Source organism: Sesamum indicum, linkage group LG5, assembly GCF_000512975.1.
Source record: "Sesamum indicum cultivar Zhongzhi No. 13 linkage group LG5, S_indicum_v1.0, whole genome shotgun sequence".
Taxonomy (NCBI): Eukaryota; Viridiplantae; Streptophyta; class Magnoliopsida; order Lamiales; family Pedaliaceae; genus Sesamum; species Sesamum indicum.
Window position 1 is genome coordinate 4,392,394 of NC_026149.1, and position 25,998 is coordinate 4,418,391.

At 36.9% G+C, this 25,998-nt stretch overlaps 5 protein-coding genes across 16 annotated transcripts in view; 2 read left to right on the forward strand and 3 right to left on the reverse strand.

The window, feature by feature from the left end:
* The window catches only part of LOC105161992 (protein APEM9), a gene marked incomplete in the record, with an annotated part of 4,327 nt that extends 700 nt beyond the window's left edge, over positions 1-3,627 (forward strand). Inside the window, 3 exon segments of the mRNA XM_011079890.2 lie at positions 831-1,116; positions 1,573-1,895; positions 3,174-3,627. Coding sequence (XP_011078192.1) covers positions 831-1,116; positions 1,573-1,895; positions 3,174-3,303 — 739 coding nt within the window.
* LOC105161993 (pollen receptor-like kinase 4) lies at positions 5,943-9,072 on the reverse strand. The gene is made up of 3 exons (XM_011079892.2): positions 8,155-9,072; positions 7,181-7,813; positions 5,943-6,965 (listed from the first exon to the last, which is right to left on the reverse strand). The coding sequence occupies exons 1-3, from the start codon at positions 8,900-8,902 to the stop codon at positions 6,307-6,309; spliced, it is 2,040 nt and encodes a 679-aa protein (XP_011078194.1). The 5' UTR covers positions 8,903-9,072; the 3' UTR covers positions 5,943-6,306.
* LOC105161994 (DExH-box ATP-dependent RNA helicase DExH10) lies at positions 11,895-20,607 on the forward strand. Of its 2 annotated transcripts, none has more exons than XM_011079894.2 (17): positions 11,895-11,986; positions 12,416-13,552; positions 13,747-14,061; positions 14,330-14,434; positions 14,516-14,584; positions 15,386-15,553; positions 15,634-15,705; positions 15,784-15,900; positions 16,327-16,551; positions 16,686-16,844; positions 17,557-17,646; positions 17,817-17,909; positions 18,195-18,348; positions 18,860-19,008; positions 19,125-19,220; positions 19,804-19,896; positions 20,238-20,607. In XM_011079894.2, the coding sequence occupies exons 2-17, from the start codon at positions 12,578-12,580 to the stop codon at positions 20,346-20,348; spliced, it is 2,991 nt and encodes a 996-aa protein (XP_011078196.1). In that variant the 5' UTR covers positions 11,895-11,986; positions 12,416-12,577; the 3' UTR covers positions 20,349-20,607. The 2 variants fall into 2 exon arrangements, with proteins under 2 accessions (XP_011078196.1, XP_011078195.1); XM_011079893.2 differs by having other exon boundaries at positions 11,906-11,986; positions 12,436-13,552.
* LOC110011256 (cytochrome P450 CYP73A100-like) lies at positions 21,456-23,316 on the reverse strand. Its single transcript, XM_020693634.1, is given in 5 exon segments — positions 21,456-21,958; positions 21,961-22,471; positions 22,538-22,908; positions 22,991-23,058; positions 23,182-23,316. Coding segments are annotated over 4 exon segments (1,296 nt in total). The 5' UTR covers positions 23,057-23,058; positions 23,182-23,316; the 3' UTR covers positions 21,456-21,610.
* LOC105161995 (proteasome subunit beta type-9-like) overlaps positions 23,669-25,998 on the reverse strand; it is a 4,455-nt gene continuing 2,125 nt past the window's right edge. For 6 of the 11 annotated variants that reach the window (XM_020693636.1, XM_020693639.1, XM_020693640.1 and 3 more), the window contains 4 exons: positions 25,328-25,402; positions 24,911-25,033; positions 23,919-23,977; positions 23,669-23,783 (listed from right to left, as the gene is read on the reverse strand). In XM_020693636.1, the coding sequence (XP_020549295.1) occupies positions 23,678-23,783; positions 23,919-23,977; positions 24,911-25,033; positions 25,328-25,402 (363 nt within the window). In that variant the 3' untranslated portion in view covers positions 23,669-23,677. Of the gene's footprint in view, positions 23,784-23,915; positions 24,621-24,910; positions 25,034-25,327; positions 25,403-25,703; positions 25,778-25,998 lie in introns of those variants that run through there. The other 5 variants (XM_020693637.1, XR_002287043.1, XR_002287042.1 and 2 more) reach the window with 5 other exon arrangements.

Below are 25,998 nucleotides of genomic sequence, written 5' to 3' on the forward strand. Positions count from 1 at the left end.
TTTTCCTCACTGGGTACCTTTCTTCTTTGGTAGTCCTTTTAGTTTGTTTTCTTGCTGGATTATGTCATTTTCCCACATGATATATACAGAGGCAATCAGTTTGTGGTTGGGCCAACCAAGTCTAAATCCAGGTTCACATGGATTTTAATCCAATGAACTTGCATACATCACACATTTTTGCTTTGATGACCCAATATTGTTTTCCCATCCATTCCTGAAGTTTGTAGGCGAAATCTCCTTGTCCACGTTTGATTTTAGAACGACCGTATAGCCATTGTATGCTTTCTTTTTTGGTAATATAGAAATGCCAGGTCAATCAACTCATGTTTCCAATGCATTTTTGTTATAAATCAGGTTGAAATCTGTTGCTTGAAATATATAGTATATGCACTGACATTAGCGTTTCGCCATATTTGTGGTGTTGAAGGTTGAAACTCAGAGCACATATTAGGAAAAAGAAAAAAAAAAGCAAGTATAAGAATGTCCTAGTTGCCTTTAAGTCCTTATTATGAACAAACATAATTCGTTTCATTCTCCATATGGGAATGATCACGAGTTTGGCATGGCTTTAGAGTAAAGTAGTTAATGATCATGAACCTAGGCTATATACTGGAGTCGAATGGGGTTCCTGACTCCTGAGGACCACACTTTCTGATCTAAAAGTGAATGGCCGCACCCTGTAAAATATTCTCACATGATTGAGTAACCCCAATTATAGTTTCTTCGTTCCCTGCAAGAAGTTTGATGGTGGTGAATATTTCTGTTGTGCCACACACCCAAAAGTTGAATGTTGTGATGTTAATGGTTTAACTGTTCTTTTTGCTCTTCAGGGTGTGCTTTCAAATGTCGGAGAGCCCATCAACTACTGTTCAAGGCTCTCTTGAGGAATTCCTGAAAAACTGGAGATTTGTGGATAACAGATATTATCCTGTATTTAGTGCGGAGGGTAGTGCATCTGACCCAGAAGGATCTTGCTTTAGGTTTTCTATCGGAGTTGATGAGTATTTAGAAGTTGTTGAGCTTTACGTGATTACACTTCTTGCTATGACTAAACAGGACACAGATCATGCTATCTCCTGGGTGGAGAAAGCCATGCTGCCCATGGAAAAGCGTCAGGTAAGTTAGGATATATCTTTTATTATTTCTAATTTCCATGGCACTAGTTTAGTGGTTTCTTGGATCATGCACTAGCTTTGTTCTGTTGACCAAAATTTTTTTCTGTCATGATTTCTGAAATTGGATTCAAGAAGACGAGATGCATAGCCTCGCTAAAACTAAGAATACTTTTAAGCTTTTGTGAAAATTGTCCCCAGTTTAGAATGCAGATGTAAGCATTTCTTAATGAATGGTAGAATGTGCACTTTGTTTTAGCCCATCACATGTACTAAGGGTATGGAGTCTCTGGAGAATTTGGCATGTTTGGCTTATATTTAGCTGATCATGCAATTTGTTTGGTTGTTTCTTATTTATGAACGTTTTGAGTATTTGACTTATGGTGGATGCTGCTCATGAACAATAGCTTTTGAGAACTCTGATTTTTCATTATGTAATTTCTTCTGGTTGGTTTCTCAGGAGCTTTTGAGGCGATTACGGTCGATGAATTCATCTTTAGTCACCAGTTCATCTCAAACTTCTACGTCTTCTCAGCTGCCTGACGGATACAAGGGACATTATGAAGATATTGAATCTGAATATGTTTCCTGTGGAGGGAATACAGCAAAAGAAGAAATCCTGAAATTGTCTCGACAAAGAGTTCCACGTTTCTGGTGGTTTCCTAACATCACTTTGAAGTTAGGCGACACTCGACTAGTTGTACCAAGTGGGAAAATGCTGCTGGCAACTCTGCTGTTGCTTATGTATTATTTCACCAGGAAAAAGCATGCTGTTTTGAAGAGGTAAGAGTACTACTGATCCATGGAAAAGCAATTAATGAGTATAAGATTTAATCAGGCATGTTCCTTTAGTTCCAAATATCTAAAGGGCTGACACAGTTAGCTCTACAATCTTCTAGAAAATGTGCTTTTCTTTCCTTCTATTGGAGTATGAATGAATGTGCTCCTCGAGTTCCAAAATTCCCTTTTCTCACTTCTATGATTTAATAGTCTTCTAGACGATATAGGGTATGTTTGCAAATACCGAAAATAAGTACTTGTTACTTAAAATAAGATGAGAGGAGTGTTTTTGTTTTACAACTTCTGCTTTTGGACCGCGTAACTTAAGTTGATTTAAGCCAAAAAGCTATAGGCAACTCTCCTACCAACAACTTACTGGTAAAATTGTAAATATTAGTTTGTTTTTCCAAACATTCTAACTTTCAAGCATTCCCCAACTTTTACCAATGCTTAACTCACAACTTTCTCGCCAAGTTATTCCCAAAAGCTATTGCAAACACCCCTGTAGCAGCTTTTGTGTCAAACAGTGCTTTTGTGTCTTCGGTAAGATCAATTTATTTTCAAACTGTTTAAACTAAGAATTACATTAATACAAGCAATACTTTAAATAATAAACCTACTCTTTAATAGACATTGATGTCAATGTCTTTCATTTGATGAAAAGAAACATTCCATGTTGGTGCCAGTACGTTGTTGTAACCATGTGGATGGTAAAATTTGGACTGTGCATATTCTTAATCAATCTTGGAACTATGTTACTATTTCTCTTAAACTTTGGTGTCCGTTGGAGTCCAGGGCCTATTTCCCCTTCAACTTGAATGTTTCTTGAGATCTACTAACTGTTGGGGTCCAGGTCTGACCCTAACCTAGAGATGATGGTTTTCAGTGGAAAACATCCTATCCATGTTATTTGATTTGATAAAAGACTATTTGGTAGTACTTTTTTCTGAACGTCTTAGGAACTTCAGAAGCGATTCAAATTCTCTGTTGCCTGGTTGAGGAAGTATCTGCATTTATTTACTTGTATCCAGCAGGCGCTACTAATTGATGTTCTTCTATTTTGGACTTCTGTCAAGTTATTCATGAAAATCTGGGACATTCATACACCAAAAGCAAGTTATGGCCTCATGGTTCGTGAGAAGTTTTGAAGAATTCTGAAATGATTGATTTACATTTTAAAACAGTGTAGTATCAATGAAAGCTGGTGATAACTTCACCTAGAACTGGTTACTTAAAAGTTGTTAGTATGTTACCACCTAATTACTTCTTCTCCTGTCACAGGGTTCTCGTGCAGAAAGCTCTCTCTGTGAAAAAAGCTCTGCTCGACTTGTGGCAGCTTGCGTTCTCATACCAAGTAAACCCTCTAGCTGCTCTTCAACCACTCCCTACCGCAACGCATGGAAGCCACTGACGGCACACTTTCAACTACTGGTTTAATCTGTATTGCTAGACGTAAGCCACGACTGCTGGAAGCATTTAAACATGAGAACGTACAATTTGTCTGTTCAATCTGAATATGCTGTAAGAGGACAATGAATTGCATTTGGAGTTTGATCTCAATCTTCATCCGTGTTTCGAGCTTTAACACGGCTACAACATGATTTGGCTGGAATATGCTTGATATGCCCTTTGCAGTGAAGTGTCTCCGTTGTAACATACAGATCATTGTTATGAAGCATCTATATATATTGCTGTTCTGGCCTGGTCTCTACAATTCTCAGTGTTTGGAAATGAAGCTTGAATTTCTACATGAAGTTGAATAGGATGATTGAGAAAATGGCTGCAAATTGGCAACAGGACCGCACAATCTTTGTCTGCCCCCGACTTGGATCTATTACACGAGCACAATTTTGACTCTAGTACTTTTGTATTTCGTCTCATGTTTCGGTTACATCCAACTTCAAGTAAAAATGTGTTCTTTGCAAAATTAACATACTTTCTGTAATAAAATGAAAATAAAGGAAACACCAAAACAGCCGATTGGGATAGACACCGGAGAAAGTAGATGTTAGAGTGCATAATTCTTACTCTAGCAAATTAATCAAGTGTAAAATAATTGTTATATGATTCGTCATTTAGTATACATCAATTACCCAATAAATACATTTTATTTATTATGTAATTGATTCAAATTTAGCCGAACTCAAATTGAATTAGAATATCTCTAGTAGACCTCGTTTGATTAGAATACAAAATAAACATATGAATAGACTTATAAAACAAATGTCTGAAATGAATTTTATGTTTGGTTACAAAAAGTAAATGAGGAAGTAATATTAGCCATCCACCATAAAACAACTTTGGAGTTCAATTTTATTTTTGTTTAAAATTGGGCAAAAAGAGTGGAAATATTAGGCTGAAGAGACAAAACAATGTCATTATTTTTATTTACTACTAGATGTCACCACACGTAGTCCCGCATTATATAAAAAAGAATCATGGTATGAGTGATGAAAAAAAGAAAAAGAAAATAGTGAAAAAAATAAATTATAATTATAAATTGAAATAAACGTGGAGAAGTAAGTGAGAAAGAAACGTGGATTAGTGGGTAGTTAAGAGAAAAAAGTAATTATAAAATTATTAGAAAATACTAAAATTACTAATCTTATAAAAAAAATTAAGGAATAAGAAATACATTAAAGGATAAATATGGATACTTAAAAATTAATATGATAAAATACTTTTTTTATAATAGTATATATATTATATATATATATAGAGAGAGAGAGAGAGAGACAACATTCCTTCTTTTTTCCTTTCTTTTCCTTCTCCAGATAAAATATTCCGTTCTTGTTCTCATTGGATGAGTATTTTTATTGGTAACTTTTCAAGTTCAATTTTTAAATTTTCTAATAATTTAACTTTGGTTCTAGTATTAATTTATTTTTTACCAAAAAATAAATATAAAGAAATAAAGACTTAAAATTGGCAAAAATTATAAATATTAAATTTTTTTTCTTGTATCAAACAAGAAAAATAATTAAAATTTATTTATTTTTCAATCATGTTAGACCAGTTAAAGGGAAAAAAAAATATCATTCTTCCCCCATATAAAGTAATTTTCACTCATCTGTATCAATTTCCGTTTCTCTTCAATGAAATTGAACCAAGAGAAGCCTTAATAACTAATGAGTTATCCTCTACCAATTGAATTATGATAAGATTTTCTATTATAAATTTTATTAATATATTTTATTTTATTTAATATATAAAATATAGTGATATATGTATAAAAAATTTAAAATAAAATAATTGATATAATTATCATAGACATAGTGTGTTAATGTTAATTAAAATAGAAATATCCCTCCAGGGGATCCAATAAGTGAAGAGGCCCATGAGGGCCCATTACGACCACTTGTGTGGCAGGTTGGCGGTCAAGTCAGTCTTAGAAAGAATTCCAAACAACATGTGATCGAGCTTCAGCCAAACAACTCGGAAGAAGAATTACCCCCTTGCACGAGGGAAGGTCGAAGATTTCGGGAAGGTGGTTGACCCACGTAACCGTCTTCCCCAAAAGACAAGTGACCTTATTCAAGGAAGAGATTCTATCTAGTCAAGATATAAGTTTCCAACGGCTAAAATTTCTAATACACAGACAACGAAAACCCCCATGATAACAGGAATTTATAGTCCTAATAACTTCCTACTTGAGTCTTAAGGGATCGGATTCTCTCAACCGATAGGAGACAAGGGCTACAAAAAGGCTTCTCCTCCTCTAGTAAAATGTAATACTCTCCCCAATATTTTTGTTTAAAACATCCTGGCACTGAATTACTACGCTTTATTACACCTTTTCAATTTAATTATTATTTCGATCATCGTTTACAAATTTGAGAGTCAAAATATTAATGCATTTTTCGAATGTTCCTTCTCTGAGACTTGTGGAAATCTAGACGAAAAATTCTCAAATAGTAGTTACCAAAACCAACAACCTTTTACTTGCATAATAACATTTCAATTTATATACATATTATATGTATAAAAGTTATTATTTATATAATCAAACAAAATATTTAGAATGTATAAAGTAAAGATTCAATTCGACAAACTTTATACAAAGATCCACATCAACTTACACACACAAAAAAAAGAAAAAAAAAACATATATATTTAATGAATCCTACGAAAATTGTAGAGAGATTCATCCCATGATGAATGAATCTCCTGTCCTTTTCATAATTCCTACTGTCCCTTTCGTACATTATAATAATGCATAGGAATTCATTAATTAGCAGTCAATCACCAGATTAATGATCTGATTACCCAATTAATCAAGAACAAGAAAAAAAGCAAAACCAAAAAAAAAAAGAAGAAAGAAATTAGAAAGAAAATCATACAAGACAGAAATCCTATACATATCCAAAAGCTAATTAATTTAGCTGAATTAAAAATTAAAACTATCTATTAACGTCTATACGTTAATTGTCTTGAAATCATCAGATAATCCTCTTGAAGACCGCATGTCACCTTCGCTCGTGTACGATGAGTAGAAATCATCGTCAACATCCTTCTCCTTAATCTCATCAATCTTCTCCACAACCTCTTTGATCTCCGGCCTCATCTCCGTGTCCGCCTGGCAGCAATTCAATCCTATGTTCAGCAGCTTCATCATTTCGCCTTGGGCGTTGTTCGTCCCCGTCATGTCTGCGTCGAACACCGGGCCGCCCTCTTTCTTGAGTGCCGCCTCCACCCACGCCACCAGGTCGGCGTCGGTGCCGCTGCTCTGCTGGAGTGCAGGAAACCTCCCTGTTAGGATTTCAAGGATCAGAACTCCGAAGCTCCAGATGTCGGTTTTCTTGTTGATCTTGCGGGTCTCCTTGAACTCCGGCGACTTGTAGGAGATCATGTTTTCCTGTGCGTATGCCTGGTTTACGATTGGGATTAATGCGTAGTCGGTGAGGAAGGGCTTCAATGACCTGTCGAGGAGAACGTTCGACGATTTCAGGTGGCCGTGGGGTGCTGTCAGGCTCGGGAGCTCGTTGTAGAGGTATTGCAGGCCTTTGGCTATTCCTTTCACGATGTTCAGGCGGGTCGGCCAGTCCAGCGCCGGACGCTTTCGGGATCGCTTGCCTGTGTTCATGATATATATACAGCGTGAAATTAACCACTGACATGTTTGCAACGGGAAATTCTTGACCCAAATCGGTTTTAGTTATATGTGAACCAATTATATGTTAAAGTGTAAAACACTCGGTGTTATTGTGTAATTGATTTTGTTCGGCTAAACTTGGCTTGAGTAAGAAATTTTTCGAACTTAATATTTGGTTTGGTGCAAAGAATTTTACCATGAAGCTGAGTGGCGAGGCTGAGATTATCGGCGAAGTCAGCAACCAGGAGCTTCTCCTCCTTCCTGTAGTAAAAAGCTACCACGGGAAGCACGTTCTGGTGGCTCAGCCTGCCTAGCCTTCTCATATGCTCATTGAACTCTTCCTTGCTGATACCGTTCATGTGCTTGAATCTCTTAACAACCATCATCTTGCCGCTAGGCAGACCGGCTTTGTAAGTCGACCCGAAAATGCCGCTGCCCAGGACCTCTGCCGACGCCTTGAGCAAGTCTGGCAGGTCGAATTGTTCGCCGCCTTCCCTCAGGAAAGTGAGCTTCACGTTCTGCTTGCCATTATGATCTGGGGACGCTGATGGCGCTGGAGTGGCACGGCCTTCTTCCATTTTGTCTAAGTTCCTGGCAGTAACGTCTTTATTCTGGGCTTGGGCCCCTGCACCGCCAGCGGCCGCTGCCGCCTGACCTGGCTCCGGGGAATTCTTCTTGCGGAGTGAGATCATGACAATTACAATTGCAACCAAGACTACCACCACTCCTACTGCCACACCGGCTATTATGGCCACAGGGGGGCCTCTAGTACTCCCTCTTTGCGTAATGGCGCATGGTTGCAGCGGCGCCCCGCATAGTCCTTCGTTGCCTGGGAAAAATAACAATTCATCGTCTTATGATTTTGCACTTTCAATATCAGGATAATACAAACCATAACCATGTATGTCCCTAAGCCTAAAAATATATCTCGTAATCAAGGTTTGGATGATTTCATAGCAAAACTAATCAAGTGGGGCGAAATTCTAACCCAGCGAATTTGGATGAAGTTGAATTAATTATATAACAAGTGCGGTGCAGTTACCTTGTGATTTGTGTACAAATTCAGGTCTATACATGCCCTGATGATCGGGTAATTGTGATCCATGCAACCCAACGAACATTACATCATGAGAAACTGAAACTTAATTGCAGAAACGAAAGAAAACTGACCAGAAAATAGGGAACCATTGGCATTGCTGAGGCTAGGAGGGATCTCCCCGGAGAGTTTGTTGCTGGAGAAATTGAATACTTTCAACCTGTCAAGTTGAAAATTTGGGATTGGACCTTCAAACTGATTGTTTTGCAGGTTCAGCTCCATGAGCTTAGGCAATTCAGCCAACACGCCTGGAATCGGACCCGAAAATTGGTTGTTATCCAGATGAAGTTTCTTCAACGATGACATCCCACTAAAAGTGGTGGCAGGGATCTCCCCGGAGAACTTGTTGTTAGAGAAATAAACGGTTTTCAGCGCTCCCAATTTCGCTATGTTTGGCAAAGTCCCCTCAAATTCATTATTCATTACGCTTATGGTTCTCAAATTCTGCATCTTCGTGAGGGCGTCGACATCGATTGTCCCACTCAAACCGAGGTTCTCGAGCTTCAGCCCCCAAACGTCGCCTTTCTCGCACAAGACTCCCGTCCAAATCTCAATGTCGCCATCGCACGGGCCCTTGGCCTTGTCCCAATTGGACAACTTGTCAGCGTTCTTGAGGGACTCCTTGAACTTGAGGAGACCATCAGCGTCGCCCTCCCCCTCGCCCAACGAGACCACGAAATGAAGGAAGACGACAATGATGAGCAGCATGACGATGTTGGAGCTGGAGCGTGTCGAGAGAATAACACGTTTTCTAGCCATCGAGGTGGCAAAGCAGGACGACGACGACGACAGCAGCGGTGGTGGTGGTGCGCGCACACACATGTGCGCGCCCTTCGGAGGGACAACTAGAAATGAGAATGCCTCTTTGAGAGCAAAGAATGAGGGAAGATGAAATCAAGAGTTGTGAACATGGAGAGAATGAGGAGAGCCAATAATAGTGTTTGTGCTGTGGGAGGGCTGAAAGTTTTGACAAATGGTAACAAGTTTGAGGGGGAGGGAGACAATGTCCACTATTTCATTGCATGGATTGTGGAAACTTTTCTGCATCAGAAGTATGCGCTTCGCCTTTAGATTAGGGTGGGAATGCTTGGAATAATTCGGGGTTTGCCTAAATTTATTTAAAATATCTTATAAATACATATATTTTATAAAAAACATAGTTTTTATTTTAAAAATATCGTTAGTTAAGTGTTTGGATAAAATAATATTAATAATGACAAATAGTTTTTTTTTAAAGAGCTTATGAGCTCTTCATATTTTATTTTTAAAGATTATAATTTCTTTTAAAAAAAAAATTATGAACCACTTATACCGTTTTATAAGCTTTCTTACATCTTTTTAAAAAGCTTATATATAAGCTTCTCCGAACACTATGTCTTTTTTCTTATTGGTGGGCCGATATTAGTTCCATTTTTTATATATACAGACTATACATAGAATTTTTTTTAAATAAAATAAATAATGTAACCTTTTTACATGTGATGTGTAATGTTAAGTGGAACAAAAAATGCAATAAAATTTAAAATAGAAAATAAAATATTAGTTTTGTGTTTTGAGGAAAGTTGGTAATTTGTTTTATTTAAAAAAAGATTTTACAATTTACAATTGAACTGCAGAATTTAGTAGGAAAATGCTTATAACTTTTAGTGTAAATCAACTTAATTTAAATAGTTAAAAAGGTAAGTTGAGAACAAATACTCTTCTCAATAATAAGTATTTATTTTTAACTTTTTGCAAATATTCCATAGGGGTGATTGGTATTTAGAAATAGATTGAGAATTGAATAGACATTTTCAAGTCCATTCCTCTACGTATAGTGTATGATTTTAGGTTTAGAAATACTTATTCTCCTAAATATGGAATTAGCTATTCCTAACATATTGGAAATGACTTTTTTTTTATAAGACTAGGCATAATGACACGTCGTCCCTTTGTGTATATAATAAATAATGGTTTATATTTTAAATATATTATAAATAAGAATAAAATATATAAACCAACATATCATATTTTAAAAAATAAATAAAATAAAATAATTTAGCAATATTATCAACACAAAAAAATTTGGAATCGTTGTTTTACAAATTGTCGTTTGTGAGTAAAAGTATCATATTAGTAGAAGTGGTTGGAAATACATATGGATATTTTTGGTAATTTAAGAAATTGGTGTTTCAGTGTAAGTAACCGCTATTTGTGAGCAAAAATGGAATTTTTCTTTTTATATATGATATAGATATTACGAAACAAAATATACATTATATTTTTAAAATAAAAAAGAAAGAAAAAGAAAGAAAGCAACAAAGAAAAAAAAGAAAATCAACTTAGGGATATTATCAGTATAACAATAAAATTGGTGTTATAGTATCATAACTGTCGTTTATGAGTGAAAAGGCTTTTTGTAGTATACAGTATATGTTATCCTTCCAATAGAACAAGTCCACAAATTTTGATCTATATATATATATATATATATATCCAATAGAACAAGTCCACAAATTTTGATCTATATATATATATATATATATATATATACAAAAAGAGTCATATTCCACGAATGGAGCTATCCCCAGTGATAAGTGGTGTTCTTTAAGAATAAGCTCATCGCACTAGAATAAGATCTCTCGAGTCTCCAATAAAGCAGTTAGGTTCTCCAACCAAGTCTTCTCAGAACTTGGATTACCTAGCTGATAACGACTGAAACCTTGACTGAGGTGGCTTAGGACACGTGGCCCCTCGTGTTAACATGGACACAAGCAACTACCACCAAGGCGAGACATGGAGGTTCGTCGGATTTGGCTTGGCCTTCATTGGTGTCGAAGCCTTCGAGCCAAGCCAACAACTTGGTGAGCCTACTCTTCCTTGTCCTCCCACTTGTCCACTCTTGATTTTGTGGGTCTTAATTTGTATTTTTAGAGGCATCAAATATATTTTTATTTTTACAAAAAATACGATTCATGTTTTATTAAACAATAAATTATCTTAAGTAAATGGCAATTTTTTATTTTTTTTTGTAATAACATTTGAGATGTTTTACAAAATGCTTATAACTTTCTATAAGTAATTTTGGTTGACTCAACATATTCAACAAAATATGATTACGTACTTTTTTCGAAACATTTACCAAATCAATAAATTTGGCATAAAATTTATTTCATTTCATTACTAATATCTTCCTTTCTAATAATCAATCATATAAATAAAATTGACTAATTATATTAATTTCATTACCTTCTAATTTTTTGCGAAAACCATTAATAGAAATGCTATTAAAATATTATTCATTTCCATCCTTGTTCCACTCCAAAAATAATATAATTCCCATTTAATTTCATTATATATACCAATCATCCTCAGGATTTGTAATAAAAAATTCAATAAGGAAAATACACACATATAAAAATAACAAGGAAGAGAAATACTGTAAATTTTCTCCAAACAAGAACTTTTTAATTTTCTTGGATTGAAATAGAGGTTTTGGAGTTAATAATTTTAAATTCATGAGCAATAAGTTCTTTTTGTCTTATTTGAATAAGGGCAAATATCATTATGGTCCTCAAGGTTTATTTTTTATTTTTATTACTTTACTCCCTAATATAATTTAATTCGTATTATATTACAGTAAATATCAGGACAACTTTTTGTAAATTTTTCTCTTTTGTTTTTTTCGAATCAATACATACAATTTAAAATTTTTAAGATATAAAATTATTTATTTAATCCTATATAATAGGATTCGGATTGTATTCGGGTTAAGATCCAAATTTAGGCCCTTATATTTGAATAGTTCCCAAAAGCCCAAGCCCAAGCTATATGTGCCGCTTGAAAACTGAGCAAATTTCGAAATTGGGGCAAAATTAGGGTTTAAAATTTGTATTCCAAACCACCGGATAGCACGCCATTGTCCTGGTAATCTTTCCCACTTTCGAATTCGATTAAGCACTTGATACATATGCCTGTAATTAAATGCATGGTGTTCTTCTGGGAATCCTAAAATTTGCTGTGTTAAGCTCAAGTTACGGTTTTGCTCTGTTTTCACCAAGCTGAAATTAGGGTGTACTTTTTGCTTTCTCAATTTGCTCAAGTAGCTGAAAAGTCGGAAGTTTGAAGTTTTCACGTGTCCTTTGTCGTGAAAAATTGTTTTCTTAGCGTTTGCTCTCAAGCTCACCCGTTGAACTAGGTGTGGTTAATCTGGATGTTATGGTTTTACATTTGCAGTGCGTTTACTTTAATTCAACTTCTGCGTTTATTTGTGTATTATATATGCTTTATGCATTTATTAGTAGTTTCTAAGTGAATCTGTCTCTTTTCTGTCTGTCTGTCTCACTAACAACCAAGGTATTGATGCCTGCACACAGAAGAGAGCTGTTTGGTTACTGGGAAAAGCAAGCTTGCAAGTTCAGGAAATAAAGGAACTGTTTGGTTACTGGCAAAACCAATATTGGAAACTATTAGGATCTGCGTACAGTGGCCGAGGATAGAACTTTAAGGAAGCCGACGATGGACGAGTCTCCTACATCCCTGAAAAGGAAGCAAACGGAAGTGAATTCAGAGGCGAAGTCGGGAATTACTGTAGAAGAATCTGTCCGTAAGAGGCAAAACATAGCACGTACATGTGTGCATGAGGTGGCGGTTCCGACCGGATATGCTTCAAACAAGGATGAATCAATTCATGGCACCCTTTCAGATCCCATTTATAACGGGGAAAGAGCAAAAACCTATCCATTTAAGCTTGATCCTTTTCAGGAGGTTTCTGTGGCTTGTTTGGAAAGAAATGAGTCAATTTTAGTTTCGGCACACACTTCAGCAGGTAAAACTGCTGTGGCTGAGTATGCAATTGCCATGGCCTTCAGAGACAAACAGAGGGTGATATATACTTCTCCATTAAAGGCTTTAAGCAATCAGAAGTATAGAGAATTAAGCCAAGAGTTTTCAGACGTTGGCTTGATGACTGGTGATGTTACAATTTCACCTAATGCAAGTTGCTTGGTGATGACTACTGAGATTCTCAGAGGAATGCTTTACAGGGGTTCTGAGGTGTTGAAGGAAGTAGCTTGGGTCATATTTGATGAGATACACTACATGAAGGATCGCGAAAGGGGTGTCGTTTGGGAAGAAAGTATTATTTTCTTGCCCCCAGCCATTAAGATGGTATTTCTTTCAGCAACCATGTCAAATGCAACTGAATTTGCTGAATGGATATGCAATTTACATAAACAGCCATGTCATGTGGTCTATACAGATTTTAGGCCCACACCCCTTCAACATTATGTGTTCCCAATGGGTGGCTCTGGATTGTATCTTGTAGTTGATGAGAATGAGCAGTTTAAAGAGGACAACTATTTGAAGCTTCAGGACACTTTCACAAAACAAAATCTTGCTCAAGGGAACAAAAGTGGGAACGCCAAGGCAAGTGGCAGAATTGCGAAAGGTGGAGCTGCTTCTGGTGGTTCTGATATATACAAGATTGTCAAGGTGAGGTATCCGATATCAATCTTTGCACTTTCCACTAGGTTTCCAGTGCTAAGCTACCTATATTCCCTTGAGTAAGCAAGCAGAATATAAGGTCAATCCAACTTTGGCTCATTCTCCTTTTTTTTCCCTTCACCCTTGTTTGTTTCTATGCATGGTTTTTCACAGTACTCATGTCCAACCTTGCTGATTTCCAGATGATAATGGAGCGAAAATTCCAACCAGTCATAATCTTTAGTTTTAGCAGAAGAGAATGTGAACAACATGCAATGTCGATGTCCAAGCTTGATTTTAATACTGAAGAGGAGAAGGATGTTGTGGAGCAAGTATTTAAAAATGCAATCCTGTGTTTGAATGATGAGGATAGACACTTGCCTGCCATTGAATTAATGTTGCCCTTGCTTCAGCGAGGCATCGCTGTTCACCATTCTGGCTTGCTTCCTATTATCAAAGAACTTGTGGAGCTTCTCTTTCAAGAAGGTCTCGTTAAGGCTCTCTTTGCCACAGAAACGGTACTATAATTTTCAAGTAATTTGTTGAGTTGATATTAGAATTTAATGAAGTGTGTCTCCACCACCCCCCTTTGGAAAGGGAAGTATGCTATTGTTCAAGACTTTACAATATTTTCACAATATTTGGCCATTCATGTTCGAGATTGAATGCTACTCTACTTTTGTATTTAGACCTTCGCCCTCCTCCAAAACGGAAAAGAGCCGCCTTTAGTGTTCAAGGAAAAAAATGTTTATGCAGCTTTTAAGTTTTAACTTTCATATGTGACAGTTTGCCATGGGGTTGAACATGCCTGCAAAAACTGTCGTTTTCACAAGTGTGAAAAAATGGGATGGTGATAGTCACCGATATATTGGATCTGGTGAGTATATACAGGTAAGTAGTTATTTTCAGGAAAAGACTTGTGTATTTTTCTGCTTTATTATGAGACTGTTGACATGTATGGTCACGCTGCAGATGAGTGGTAGAGCTGGACGTCGTGGTAAAGATGCACGGGGTATATGCATTATAATGATTGATGAAAAGGTAAGGTCCTTGCTATCTCTGTTTGTCTCAGGAGAAAATTTTAATCCCAGAGATGATAATTCCTTGTTAGAGATGTATACATAAGGGGTTGCATCTTATTCTCAGTAGCCATTTGATTGTGACTTGTACTTCTTAGGAATCTGTGCTTTTGTTTGATGAAGTTGCTGAAGGTTGTAAGATCATCCTTATCATGGGTTACAGTATCCAATAACTGCCTCTTAATACAGAGCAGAAGGTATAACATGGTGGAAGGGCTGCTAAAGCCTAGAACTCCGAACTTTGTGAAGACCAAACAATGAGTCAAATTTCTGCAGTAATTTTGACTAGATTATGTGTTTCAGTTATCAAGCATCATATGATTCTTGTAAGAATATGAGTTATGTCCGTCTAAACAACTGTCACTTTATCAAGAACATACAAGAGCAAGCTTGCTTTTGACCAATGAAGGGACAAATATTCTCTGTAATAATAGTCTGGAGTGTTTCGAAAGGTAAGTTTTGTTGAAATAATACGATGGAGGAAGAGCAACATATGACTCAGCTGTAACTGAAGAAGACTGTTCCTGATGTTTGCGGACTTAGATTTCTAGAGCATGTTTTCTTTCATCTTTCTCGACTGACAATTGTCTTTTATCTATACAAAAATCTGCAATAATCCACCTCCAGTCTGCAGAAAGTATAACTCTTTTGAATACATTGACTGGTGTTATATTAATAGTTCTGAAATCTGAATACATGGTGTTATATTAATGGTTTAACAAATCTTGTCATCTGACGTATATCTGTTCCTTTTCAATGTCAGATGGAGATGAATACCCTTAAGGACATGGTTTTGGGCAAACCAGCTCCATTGGTCAGTACTTTCAGATTAAGCTACTATTCAATTCTGAATTTAATGAGCCGTGCTGAGGGACAATTCAATGCTGAGCATGTTATCAGGAACTCCTTTCATCAATTTCAGTATGAGAAGGTTTTACCAATAAACTCTATTCTATTTACAATTATAAATTATTTACCACAAGTAATAGTGTACCACTTTTGCTTCTTTAGGCTTTACCCGACATTGGGAAAAAGGTCTCACAGCTTGAAGAGGAAGCTGCAGTGCTTGATGCTTCCGGGGAGGTAGATCTCAGTTTTATACTTGGAGTGGTATTATATTTGAATAAGTGTATGAAGTTCTCTTGTTTCTTCCATTGGTAGGCCGAGGTTGCTGAATATGATAAACTAAAGCTTGAAATAGCGCAACATGAAAAGCAAATGATGTCAGAAATGACAAGGCCTGAAAGAGTTCTCTCTTTTCTTGTACCTGGTAGGCTGGTATGTGCAAGATTGGTGTTTCTCTACATTGACTTTGTAGGCTAGTATACATACTGTGTTCTTGCTATTTCGTTACACCTCTGTTTCTATTTATTGTATTTTGGTATTGCTAATTTTATTTACTTCCTTTTGTCCTTTTCCCTCTGGTAAGAGTTTAACTTTATTCTGCAATTTGTAATAGTGGTCATAAGAGGTTATGCAATTTTTTCACTGCCTTCAATTATTTGGCTCGCCTTTACTTGATCTTAGTTGGTTTTTATTGGCATTTCTCTTATTTGCTATACGTGTATGGTTTCTGGTATTTGATAAGATCAAAACCTTTTTTTGGATGATTTACACTTGCACCTTCTCATTTCTGCTCTACTCTTTCGGTAATTTTCTTTGTTCTATCTCGTTCTCTCTCTAAGCTTCTCCTTGAAATTTCAGGTTAAGGTAAGGGAGGGCGGAACAGACTGGGGCTGGGGAGTTGTAGTTAATGTGGTGAAAATACCCTCAGCTGCATCAGGTTCTTTGCCTGCTGCTCTTGCCTCTTCACGTGGTAGCAGTTATATTGTGGACACCCTGCTTCACTGTTCTCTTGGCTCAAGTGAAAATGGTTCTCGACCAAAACCATGTCCCCCTCATCCAGGAGAAAAGGGAGAAATGCATGTGGTAAGTAAATAATTTCAATGGGGAAAATAAAAATGTCAGAAAATCTAGTTTGGAGTGCCCCGTACTGCAGTTCACATAGTGATAAAGGAGATACCATTGAGAAGTTTTCCTTTTTTTTGGATTCAACATCCCAGGTTCCTGTTCAGTTGCCTCTAATTTCTGCACTTAGCAAGCTCAGATTATCTATTCCTTCTGACTTACGGCCAACAGAAGCTCGGCAAAGTATTCTGCTTGCTGTGCAAGAGCTTGAGAAACGCTATCCGCAAGGCCTACCAAAGCTTAATCCTGTTAAGGTGTGCAATTGTTAGTCTTCAGACTGGTACTTAATTAGCACAATTCTGCATCATGAATTCACTGAAGACCATTATTTGTAATGGGAAGAACAACCCCTCTAATTCCCTAAACTACATTCTACACTTTTTACTCTCTAATACTGAATTTGCAACAAGACTTATAGGCCTTATTGTTAGTAGTTTTTATTTTTTAATCATTGCAACAGTAAAACTAATTTCAAAGTTGGTGTGTGGATCCAGCTTGTATGTGTTTGTACTTATGGGCCAAAAAATGGAGAAATTCATCAATTATTAGAGTTTTGTTATTCATAAGAGTAAAGTTTTAAGAGTGACAACATGGTGAAGTGTCATGAGACACTAACTGCAGGAACTGAAACTTGGCAGTTAGGAGTGAAAGATGTGACAAGTCAATGTGAAGCAGCAATCCTCTGATTGTTATTTTGCTTCATCATACCACATCACTATGTATGTATTATGTAATGGCTGCCCGCCCCCTGGTCCATTTTATCATGTTTGAGAGATGAATTTCTTGAATCCTTTATTCTTATGTCAGTGAAATGTGACATTTTTGTTTATTTCCATGTACATTGTCTTAAGGCCTTTTTTCTTGGTAGCACAAAAAGCTATTATTTTTCCAATATCCTTGAAAAACTGGCCCTTCTGTAGGCTAAGACAAGAGTTTTGTATTAAAAACATGTCTTTTCTTAATCAGGATATGGGAATTGAAGATCCAGAGTTTGTTGAGTTGGCTAACAAAACCGAGGAACTTGAACACAAATTGGTTTCTCATCCGCTGCATAAGGTTTGTCAAAAAGATATAATTTTTTCTCTTCTATAACGTTTGTTCTGGTCTGCTGTTTTTCCTGCACGTCAACTATGAGCGAGGATTTAAAGGCATTCATTGGAAATGTGCTAATCAAGATTTCTTTCTAGGTGTTCTTAATTTTTTTCACTTGCATTTATTCTGTGCAGTCTCAAGATGATCATCAGATTAGAAGTTTTCAGAGAAAAGCAGAAGTGAATCATGAAATCCAACAGCTAAAGTCGAAAATGCGTGATTCTCAGGTACTTGTCTCCCCTGGATATGCGTCGGCTTCCTGAATGACACCACTTTTCTGTACCTTGAGCTTATAAATTACAGTTGGTTCTTGCTTCTTTTTATCTCTCTTTGTGCATTGTTTTCAAGTCTGTGTTGTTTGCATGAGCCTATGCATCTTCACTTTCTGTTTTGTCTTCAGATCTCTGGCTCTAGATAGATTGTTGTCTCCTATGTATGCAATGTTTCATGTAAACTTAATAACATATGGTTTGTGGTGCTAATCACATTGATAATTCGTCGGTTGTTTTTAGCTTCAAAAATTCCGTGATGAACTTAAAAATCGATCACGGGTTCTCAGAAGGTTGGGGCATATTGATGGTGATGGTGTTGTTCAATTAAAGGGACGTGCAGCCTGCCTGATAGATACTGGAGATGAGCTCCTTGTCACTGAATTAATGTTCAATGGTGAGCTTCTGTTAACAATATCTCAAAACAAAGTTCTACTTATTTCCTTTAATATGTGTGTTGGGCAGCACTTGTTCTTCCTCTGCTGTAATTATCTGCTTAGAAACGTGAGTAGATACTGTTGTTTCTTTTGTCATCTGTTTCGTGCGTATGTTTATCAACCCACTAAAAGACTTTTGTTGCAGGATTGGTTGCATTCTACTGATATGTCTTGTTTGCTAACATTATAAAATATTATTTTACTCTATACCCACCTTGGTGTAATAGTTAATTAACTTGGGAATCATAATCTTATGCAGCTTAAACTCTTCAATATGCATGCTTACTGAACCTTAGGAAGCCTGCATGACCTGAACACTTAAGCTTATCATGTTGAGTGTGTTCATGCACATTTGGGCTCTTTGTATGAGATCCTGGGTTGCTGTTTTACATTATATTAATGTTTAGGCCTCCTTTTCGAACAATATATGATCTAACACTCTCCCTGGGTTCCAAATAACTGTTTGGGCAGGTACCTTCAATGATCTTGATCACCATCAGGTTGCAGCTCTGGCAAGTTGTTTCATTCCTGGAGACAGATCTACTGAACAAATACAGTTAAGAGCTGAACTTGCTAAGCCGTTGCAACAACTTCGAGAGAGTGCCAAAAGAATAGCAGAGGTTTTTAGCTTGATCTGATATCTTCTTTCTTTCTTATGGCCTTTTCTGGCTTGTACCCAAAGAGAAAATGTATTCTGCAAACAAAGTGAATGACAACTTGATATTATTTCTTGCAGATACAGCGGGAGTGTAAACTTGAGGTAAATGTGGATGAATATGTCGAAGCTTCAATTAGACCATATCTGATGGATGTGATTTATTGTTGGTCAAAGGTCAGTTCATTGAATTTCTTGTCTTGCTTGTCTCTGGACATGACATGCCAAACTGCAAATGATACCATGATCTATAACCCAGTAAATTTACCATGTTCGGCATGAGTACTTTTGCAATTATCACTTGCATCCTTCTAATGTTGGATATGCACAATGTTCTTTGTCAAGTCAAAACTTAGCAGCAGCTGCTGCATTTGTCCATATAATGTTTCTGCTAGTGATATTTGATAATCCTTATTAAGCATATGTTGGATCACCTTTCTTGTCATGTCATTCTTGGTCTGATCTTAACAGATCATTGCTGCTTATGTCCCACTGTCTTGAAAACCTGCAATTGTTCCATGTACCCATATTGTACTCCACAGGGAAAATTATATTGTCATTGTAATTAAAACATCTCGTCAAACATTTTTAACTTAAAAGACGAGCCCAAATGAGATTCTGATATTTTTTATTGTTGGGCCATCTCATATATTGACTCTAGTTAGGTTGTTAGATTTAGTCTAATTTCACTGAAATGCAGTTAAACATTTTCCTGAGATTTTACTGGTAATTCATGCATCTTTTTCATTTGCTTTCACAGGGTTCATCCTTTGCAGAAGTTATCCAAATGACCGATATTTTTGAAGGTAGCATCATACGGCTAGCAAGAAGGCTTGATGAATTTTTAAACCAGGTAAACTTCTTGCTACTTATTCAATAAGTTAGGACAAGGTGAACTGAGTCGACGTTATTAATTTAGTGCATTTTCACACGAATACCTGTATCCTCTCAATTATGTGAAGAACTGATGCAACAAATTTATCCTTAAGTAGTTTTTTTTAGTTTCTACTATTATTAGGATAGAATGGGTTTATGCAATCACTTCTGTTTTAATATAGGTCCAAATTTATGAAAATAGTGGCTTGAGTACTTAGGAATACTATGTTTCTCATATCAATAGGAAATGAATTAGCCGCAATTTGTGCTGGTAGAATCCTGCTCTAGTTTATTGATCGTTGTATTCTGGCTTTCCAGTTGAAAGCTGCTGGCCATGCGGTCGGTGAAGTTGATTTGGAGAACAAGTTTGCAGCAGCCAGTGAAAGCCTTCGTCGTGGGATAATGTTTGCGAACTCATTGTATCTTTAAAGTTGTGAAAAGTTGCACACGCTTTGCTGCCAGTGATAAAACCACTTGCAGTGGCTCAGATGTTGCTCGTCTGATCAGCTGATATTGTTGTTTGCCATTATAGGTTTACATTTTGATAGGTGAGTTCTTCTCTATTTGTGCCCATATAAATATTTTCTTTTTCTTGGGTTTTCCAAATCTAGAATTCATCGTTACTGTAGTCTAGTGAATACAAAATGAGATGAAAGAGAAAACGTTACTTCATTAAGTTTTTTTAATACCCATTTGTTTCTCCAGGTGTTGTCTTCTTAGTTATGACTTGTCTTAAGCCAACTCATCTTGCAAGTGTCTGTAATTTCATAAATTTTGCCAACGCTTGTGATGAAAATAATAAGGAAGTTTGGATGAGGGAGACAACAACCTGATCTTAATGCTTAATTACAAATAGGGTAGATTACAAGTAGATCCTCTTGAGAATGCGAATTACATTCCTTCTCAAATAAGTTTTGAAATTATACCTACGCCTCCTTCGGGAATACTTCATTTACACGTAAACTCCTTCGTTAGGGTATTGGAATAAAAATGTTGACATTACGAAAGAAGTTACATAATTTCTTAATTTTGGTCCTCATTTAACATTCCCATGTATATTTGTGTATTTTAAAATGGATAAATGTAATACATATTGTATACATAGAGGTTAACATCATTGCATTTTTCATTTATAAGTACAAGATTATTACATGAGAATGTTCAATAAAGGTAAAGTTGGAAATTTATGTAAATTTTTTGTTAACTTCAACATTTTTTGTCTAAACCCTAAAGAAAAAGGGTTAGGTATAAACAATAAATTTTCAGAAGAGGTGTACGTGTAATTTTAAATGTTTCTTGGAAGAAAGTTTAATTTCATATTTCCAAAAGGGGTTTAAGTGTAACTAACCTTACAAATATTATCGACAAATAAGTTGTGTTTAAGACAGTTTATTGCTTTATGTTTTAGAGTTGAATCTAATCATCGCACGGTGTGTACTGCTCAATAACACATTGAAGGGGGTTCAAGCTTTAAGTTGCTGAATTCATGCATCAACTGTACTACAACAAAAGCAAAAGAAGTTAACAGCCAGAGGATAATCAATCAAAGTTGAATAAAATCTGTAGTAATTTCAAGTGGAATATACAGTTCAATACTGGAACAGGTTACTTTGCTCACCGATGCATGCAGAATAAGATTGACCATTATGATACAATCCCAGATTGACAAGATAAAACGGTAAGTATGAAGACTACAAATTTGGTTCATACATTATATTTGGCAACCCCAGATACTGAAAAGATATCCAGAGAAAATAGATCGAGTCCTTGGACTTCATTGGGATATTGTGCCACTGTACATTACGACAAGGACGGTCTTTATGCTTTGATGGGCTTGAACACAACGGTAGAGAATGTTTTGCAATGTGCAAACTGAACTGCCCTCCCTTTTGACTCACATCAACCTTGTCCACTTCTGGAGGAGCCTGGATTTCGAAATTTGAGACCATCTTCACAATCACCAGGCCGAGAATTGGTAATGCAAGAATGATTCCGGGGCAGCTCCTCCGCCCCATGCCAAACTGCAAGAACCGGAAGTCGACTTTTCCGCCAGCGCCTCTGCGCTGCTCTCCTCCTCCATGACCCGCTCTGGTCGGAATTCGTTGGGGTTCTTCCACCATGCTGGATTGTTCGCTAGCCACCAGGCGTTCACCACGACCTTTGATTCTTTAGGTATAGTATATCCTCCTAACTTAGCTTCTTCAAGATTCATATGTGGAACCAACAAAGGAATTGGAGTGTGAAGCCTCAGTGTCTCTTTCACTGTGGCCTGTAGGTATGGGAGTTGATGCAGGTTGGATTCTGTCACTCTCTGCCCATTAAGCACAGTTGAGATTTCGTCCCGGATCTTGCACTGGATGGCTGGATGATTGGCTAGCTCAGCAATAGCCCATTCCATAGACCATAGAGTAGTTTCTATTGCTGCTACATTGATGTTCTCCACTATATACCGGACATTCTCTTCACTGATTTCACCTTCAATTTGAGCATCTATGATATGATCAATTGCACAGCTTAACTTGCGTTTCTGTCCATTTTCAGCCATTACTTTCCTGTATAAAATGTTGATGTCAGAAGCAGATAACTAGGTCAAAGTACATACTTATTTCAAATGTTACCTTCTCTTCTCAACATAATAACTGTTAAAAAATGCAACTCTTTTGCTCTGCAAATCCCTGCACTTTTTCAGGTACCCTTTCAACAAAGGCCTCAGCAACAGTATGAAGTCTCCATAGTTGTAGTCAAAGCTCTGCGCCAACCGGCTCTGTTCGTTGAATTTGGTGGCCTCAATGAACAACGGATCGTTCTGCGACTCAAATTTTGCATCAAACATCATGCGGTACATGATGTTGTACAGCATCAACTGCAGGCGCCTTCGGATCAATTGTCTTTCCTTTTTGCTATCACTTTTTCTCGAGGAGAGAAACGACAAATTTCCGTCATAAATCATATCATCAGCAGCGGCTTTAGCATTAGAGCTTCTAGTGTCCTTGTCCCGAAGAAAGTAAAGGAGATTTTGACAACAAAGAAAAAGAGTGAAATAGATGGAAGAGATTGAGACGTCACAATACTTGTACGTTGGCCCTTGCCGGGACTGCAAAGCACGCCATCATGCATGTCATTAACCAGCAACACATCCCTGGAAGTAAAAAAACAATTTAGCCTTCTAAAAGATGGAAGTAAATGGTATTGGGGTAAGCAATTTACAACAGACTTCTCAAATGCACGTGTAGTAAATCACAAATTAAAAGAACTAACTTACTAAAGGTACTGATATCGATGTGTATCTATGGGGTCTCCACATACCCAGTGCTGCATTCCAAATTTGATAAGTAGAGTCAATTGTCTTTCCTTTTTGCTGTCACTTTTTCTCGAGGAGAGAAATGACAAATTTCCGTCATAAATAATATCATCGGCAGCGGCTTTAGCATTAGAGCTTCTAGTGTCCTTGTCCTGGAGAAAGTAAAGGAGATTTTGACAACAAGAAAAAGAGTGAAATAGATGGAAGAGATTGAGGCGTCACAATACTTGTACCTTGGCCTTTGCTGGGACTGCAAAGCACGCCATCATGCATGCTCACAGGTTGTTGACAAAACTGACAAGATACACATGAGTCAAGAACTCCATCAAACTTTTCAAATGTTCAAAGCACGATCACAAAACAAAAGAAGCAACTTACTGAATGTGATTAGATCAGCGAAGGATGTGTATCTCCCAACCAAGAAAAGGAAAAGGGGATCAGCAACGAAAACGTCTGATCAAAGCGTGGCCATTAGAGCTCTCCCAACCAAGGAACGACCAGTTTGAGCCATACCCCGTGCACACAGCTCCACGCCCTCACCTTGTGCCCAACAGTGTGCACAACTGTTTTGAAAACCTCTACTCATTACAAGGTGGAATCTATGCATGACCTATTCTACCACCTCAAGCAGGAAACAACAAAAAGGAAGAGGACAAAACGAAGATCACAGAAAAATGTGCAAGAAACAAACGTAGTACCGCATATGTAACTTACGCAAACAATCGCAGCTGCTCAGCATTGAGATCGGCACCCTAACCTGTATTACCATTTAAAAGAAGCAGCACAGCATAGCGGAACAACAAGAAGTACACATACCAAATTGAGAAATAGTAGAAGGTATGCATTATAAGGTCCATACATAGCCATCTCTATAAACCACAAAGAAAGATGGTATATCTGATCAAGGACAAATAGCTCGATCTACTCATTCGAAGACTTGTAATATAAATTGGGCTTCTCGGAGTGATGGTGTTCCAACGGAGAAAATGCATTATATTTGCGGTATCCTTGAAGACGTCTTGGACAAGTAAAAATCCATGGAAAAGGTTTTTGGGCATCTAAATCCATGCTAAATTTTTGGCTCAATATAAGATACTAATTGGATTTTGCTTCGACTGAGATGAAATGTACAATGGAATTTTCAGCCAAAATCCAATTAACAACAAAATTTGAATATATTGAGCCAAAAAATAACTTAACTAGAAACAAAAAATAATTAACCTATATCTTACACTATCTTAAATTCTTATTTGTCCAAAATCTTCAAGGTGAGCTCAATACCACAACCACATTACTTTCCTCCATGGAACACATCATCATCAAGAAAAAAGCCTATCTATATAAAGAAGGGCTCCAAACGGTAGCTTGAGCTATCAATCGCCATGGAAAAGGGGGGAATGCTTAAAGAAACAAATTACAGAAAAGACAAGTTTAGATGAGGATTAGTTTTGCTATAAAAAATTTACATGGAAGAGTATTTAGAATAGAAAGTCCTCGAAAAGAAGAGCTAAGACAAGAAAGATAACATAACCGGAATTGCTAAAGAGACAATGTTTTGACTCATTCAACCATACAAAAGAAGATTCAAGAAAGGAGATTAATTTTTCTTGTTAGGAAAACGAAAGCTAAAAACATGTAGGTCATTGGGAGAAAAAGAGAGTGGGGAGCTTAAAGTATCCATTTAACTGACCATTGGTTCAGGACTTGCAGCTGATAAAGTATCCAACAGTGAATTCTGGGGTTCCATTTCTTCATGCCACAGAGGGAGGGTGTCCCCGGGATAGAACTTTCTAGTAACGCCATCTTTGTTGATCTGAAAACGAGGATTCACAACAATCAGGTTTATGCAAGACTAGGTACAGAATTTGCCTTAACTGCTGCACCAATACCATTGGATGGTTTGAGCCAATTAATTACTTCTCATGATATTGGCTAGTATATGAATTAACTGTATGTTACAACCTTGACATAGAGTTGGTGAAAATCTTGGTAACAAAATACTGAAGGTAAGGATATGATATTCATAAGCATGCTATGATTAGTTCCCAATTTAAGACGGGGTTGGATCACTAATACAAGAAGTAGTTCATAATGAGAAGCAACTCACAGTCACTGTCCGAACAACACCACCACTGGCACCATCCCGAGCAATGGCAAGAGAGACTGCCTTCACAACTAATTGCTGGAGAAACATCAAAGTAAACACAAAATTAAGCAATGTCTTATGTTCATATAGCTTGATCATAATGCAGAAAACCAACAGTGGAGGGTGTTCGCTCCTGTTCCGATAATAATGCAGGACCCAACTTTTGACAATGTATTTCACATCCCTTCCCACGAAGGAAGAAGAAAAGAGAAACAGGCGGGTCTACAAAACTGCTCTATCACCCAGTATAATGTGCATATGTATATCATCGTGTTAGGAAACTCTGATGAAAGCTGAATTGTGTAACTTAATTGACATTGATACGTAATATACAAACCTCAGCTTCTTCTCGCGTCATCCCTTCCTTCCATTCTTGATCAAAGAAACCATACAGATAGGACGAGCCAGATCCTGAAATATAAAAGACTTGTCAAATGTACTTGCTTCTACGAATGGGTTAGAAATATTTCACCATGTTAACCATAAAACAGTGGCAGCAAGTCCAAGGCTTTACCCAAGGATAATTCAGCTCAATAAGGTTTGTTGAACTAAGACAAGAAAGATAACATAACCGGAATTGCTAAAGAGACAATGTTTTGACTCATTCAACCATACAAAAGAAGATTCAAGAA

Coding starts and splice junctions, on each gene's coding strand:
- LOC105161993 (XM_011079892.2), bottom strand. CDS start 8,902: ATGTGTGTGCGCGCACCACCACCACCGCTGCTGTCGTCGTCGTCGTCC. Junction 7,814..8,154: donor CAATGGTTCCCTATTTTCTG/GTCAGTTTTCTT, acceptor TATTTTTCCCAG/GCAACGAAGGACTATGCGGG. Junction 6,966..7,180: donor CCTCGCCACTCAGCTTCATG/GTAAAATTCTTT, acceptor TCATGAACACAG/GCAAGCGATCCCGAAAGCGT.
- LOC105161994 (XM_011079894.2), top strand. CDS start 12,578: ATGGACGAGTCTCCTACATCCCTGAAAAGGAAGCAAACGGAAGTGAAT. Junction 14,585..15,385: donor TTATAATGATTGATGAAAAG/GTAAGGTCCTTG, acceptor TTTCAATGTCAG/ATGGAGATGAATACCCTTAA. Junction 16,552..16,685: donor AAAAGGGAGAAATGCATGTG/GTAAGTAAATAA, acceptor TCAACATCCCAG/GTTCCTGTTCAGTTGCCTCT.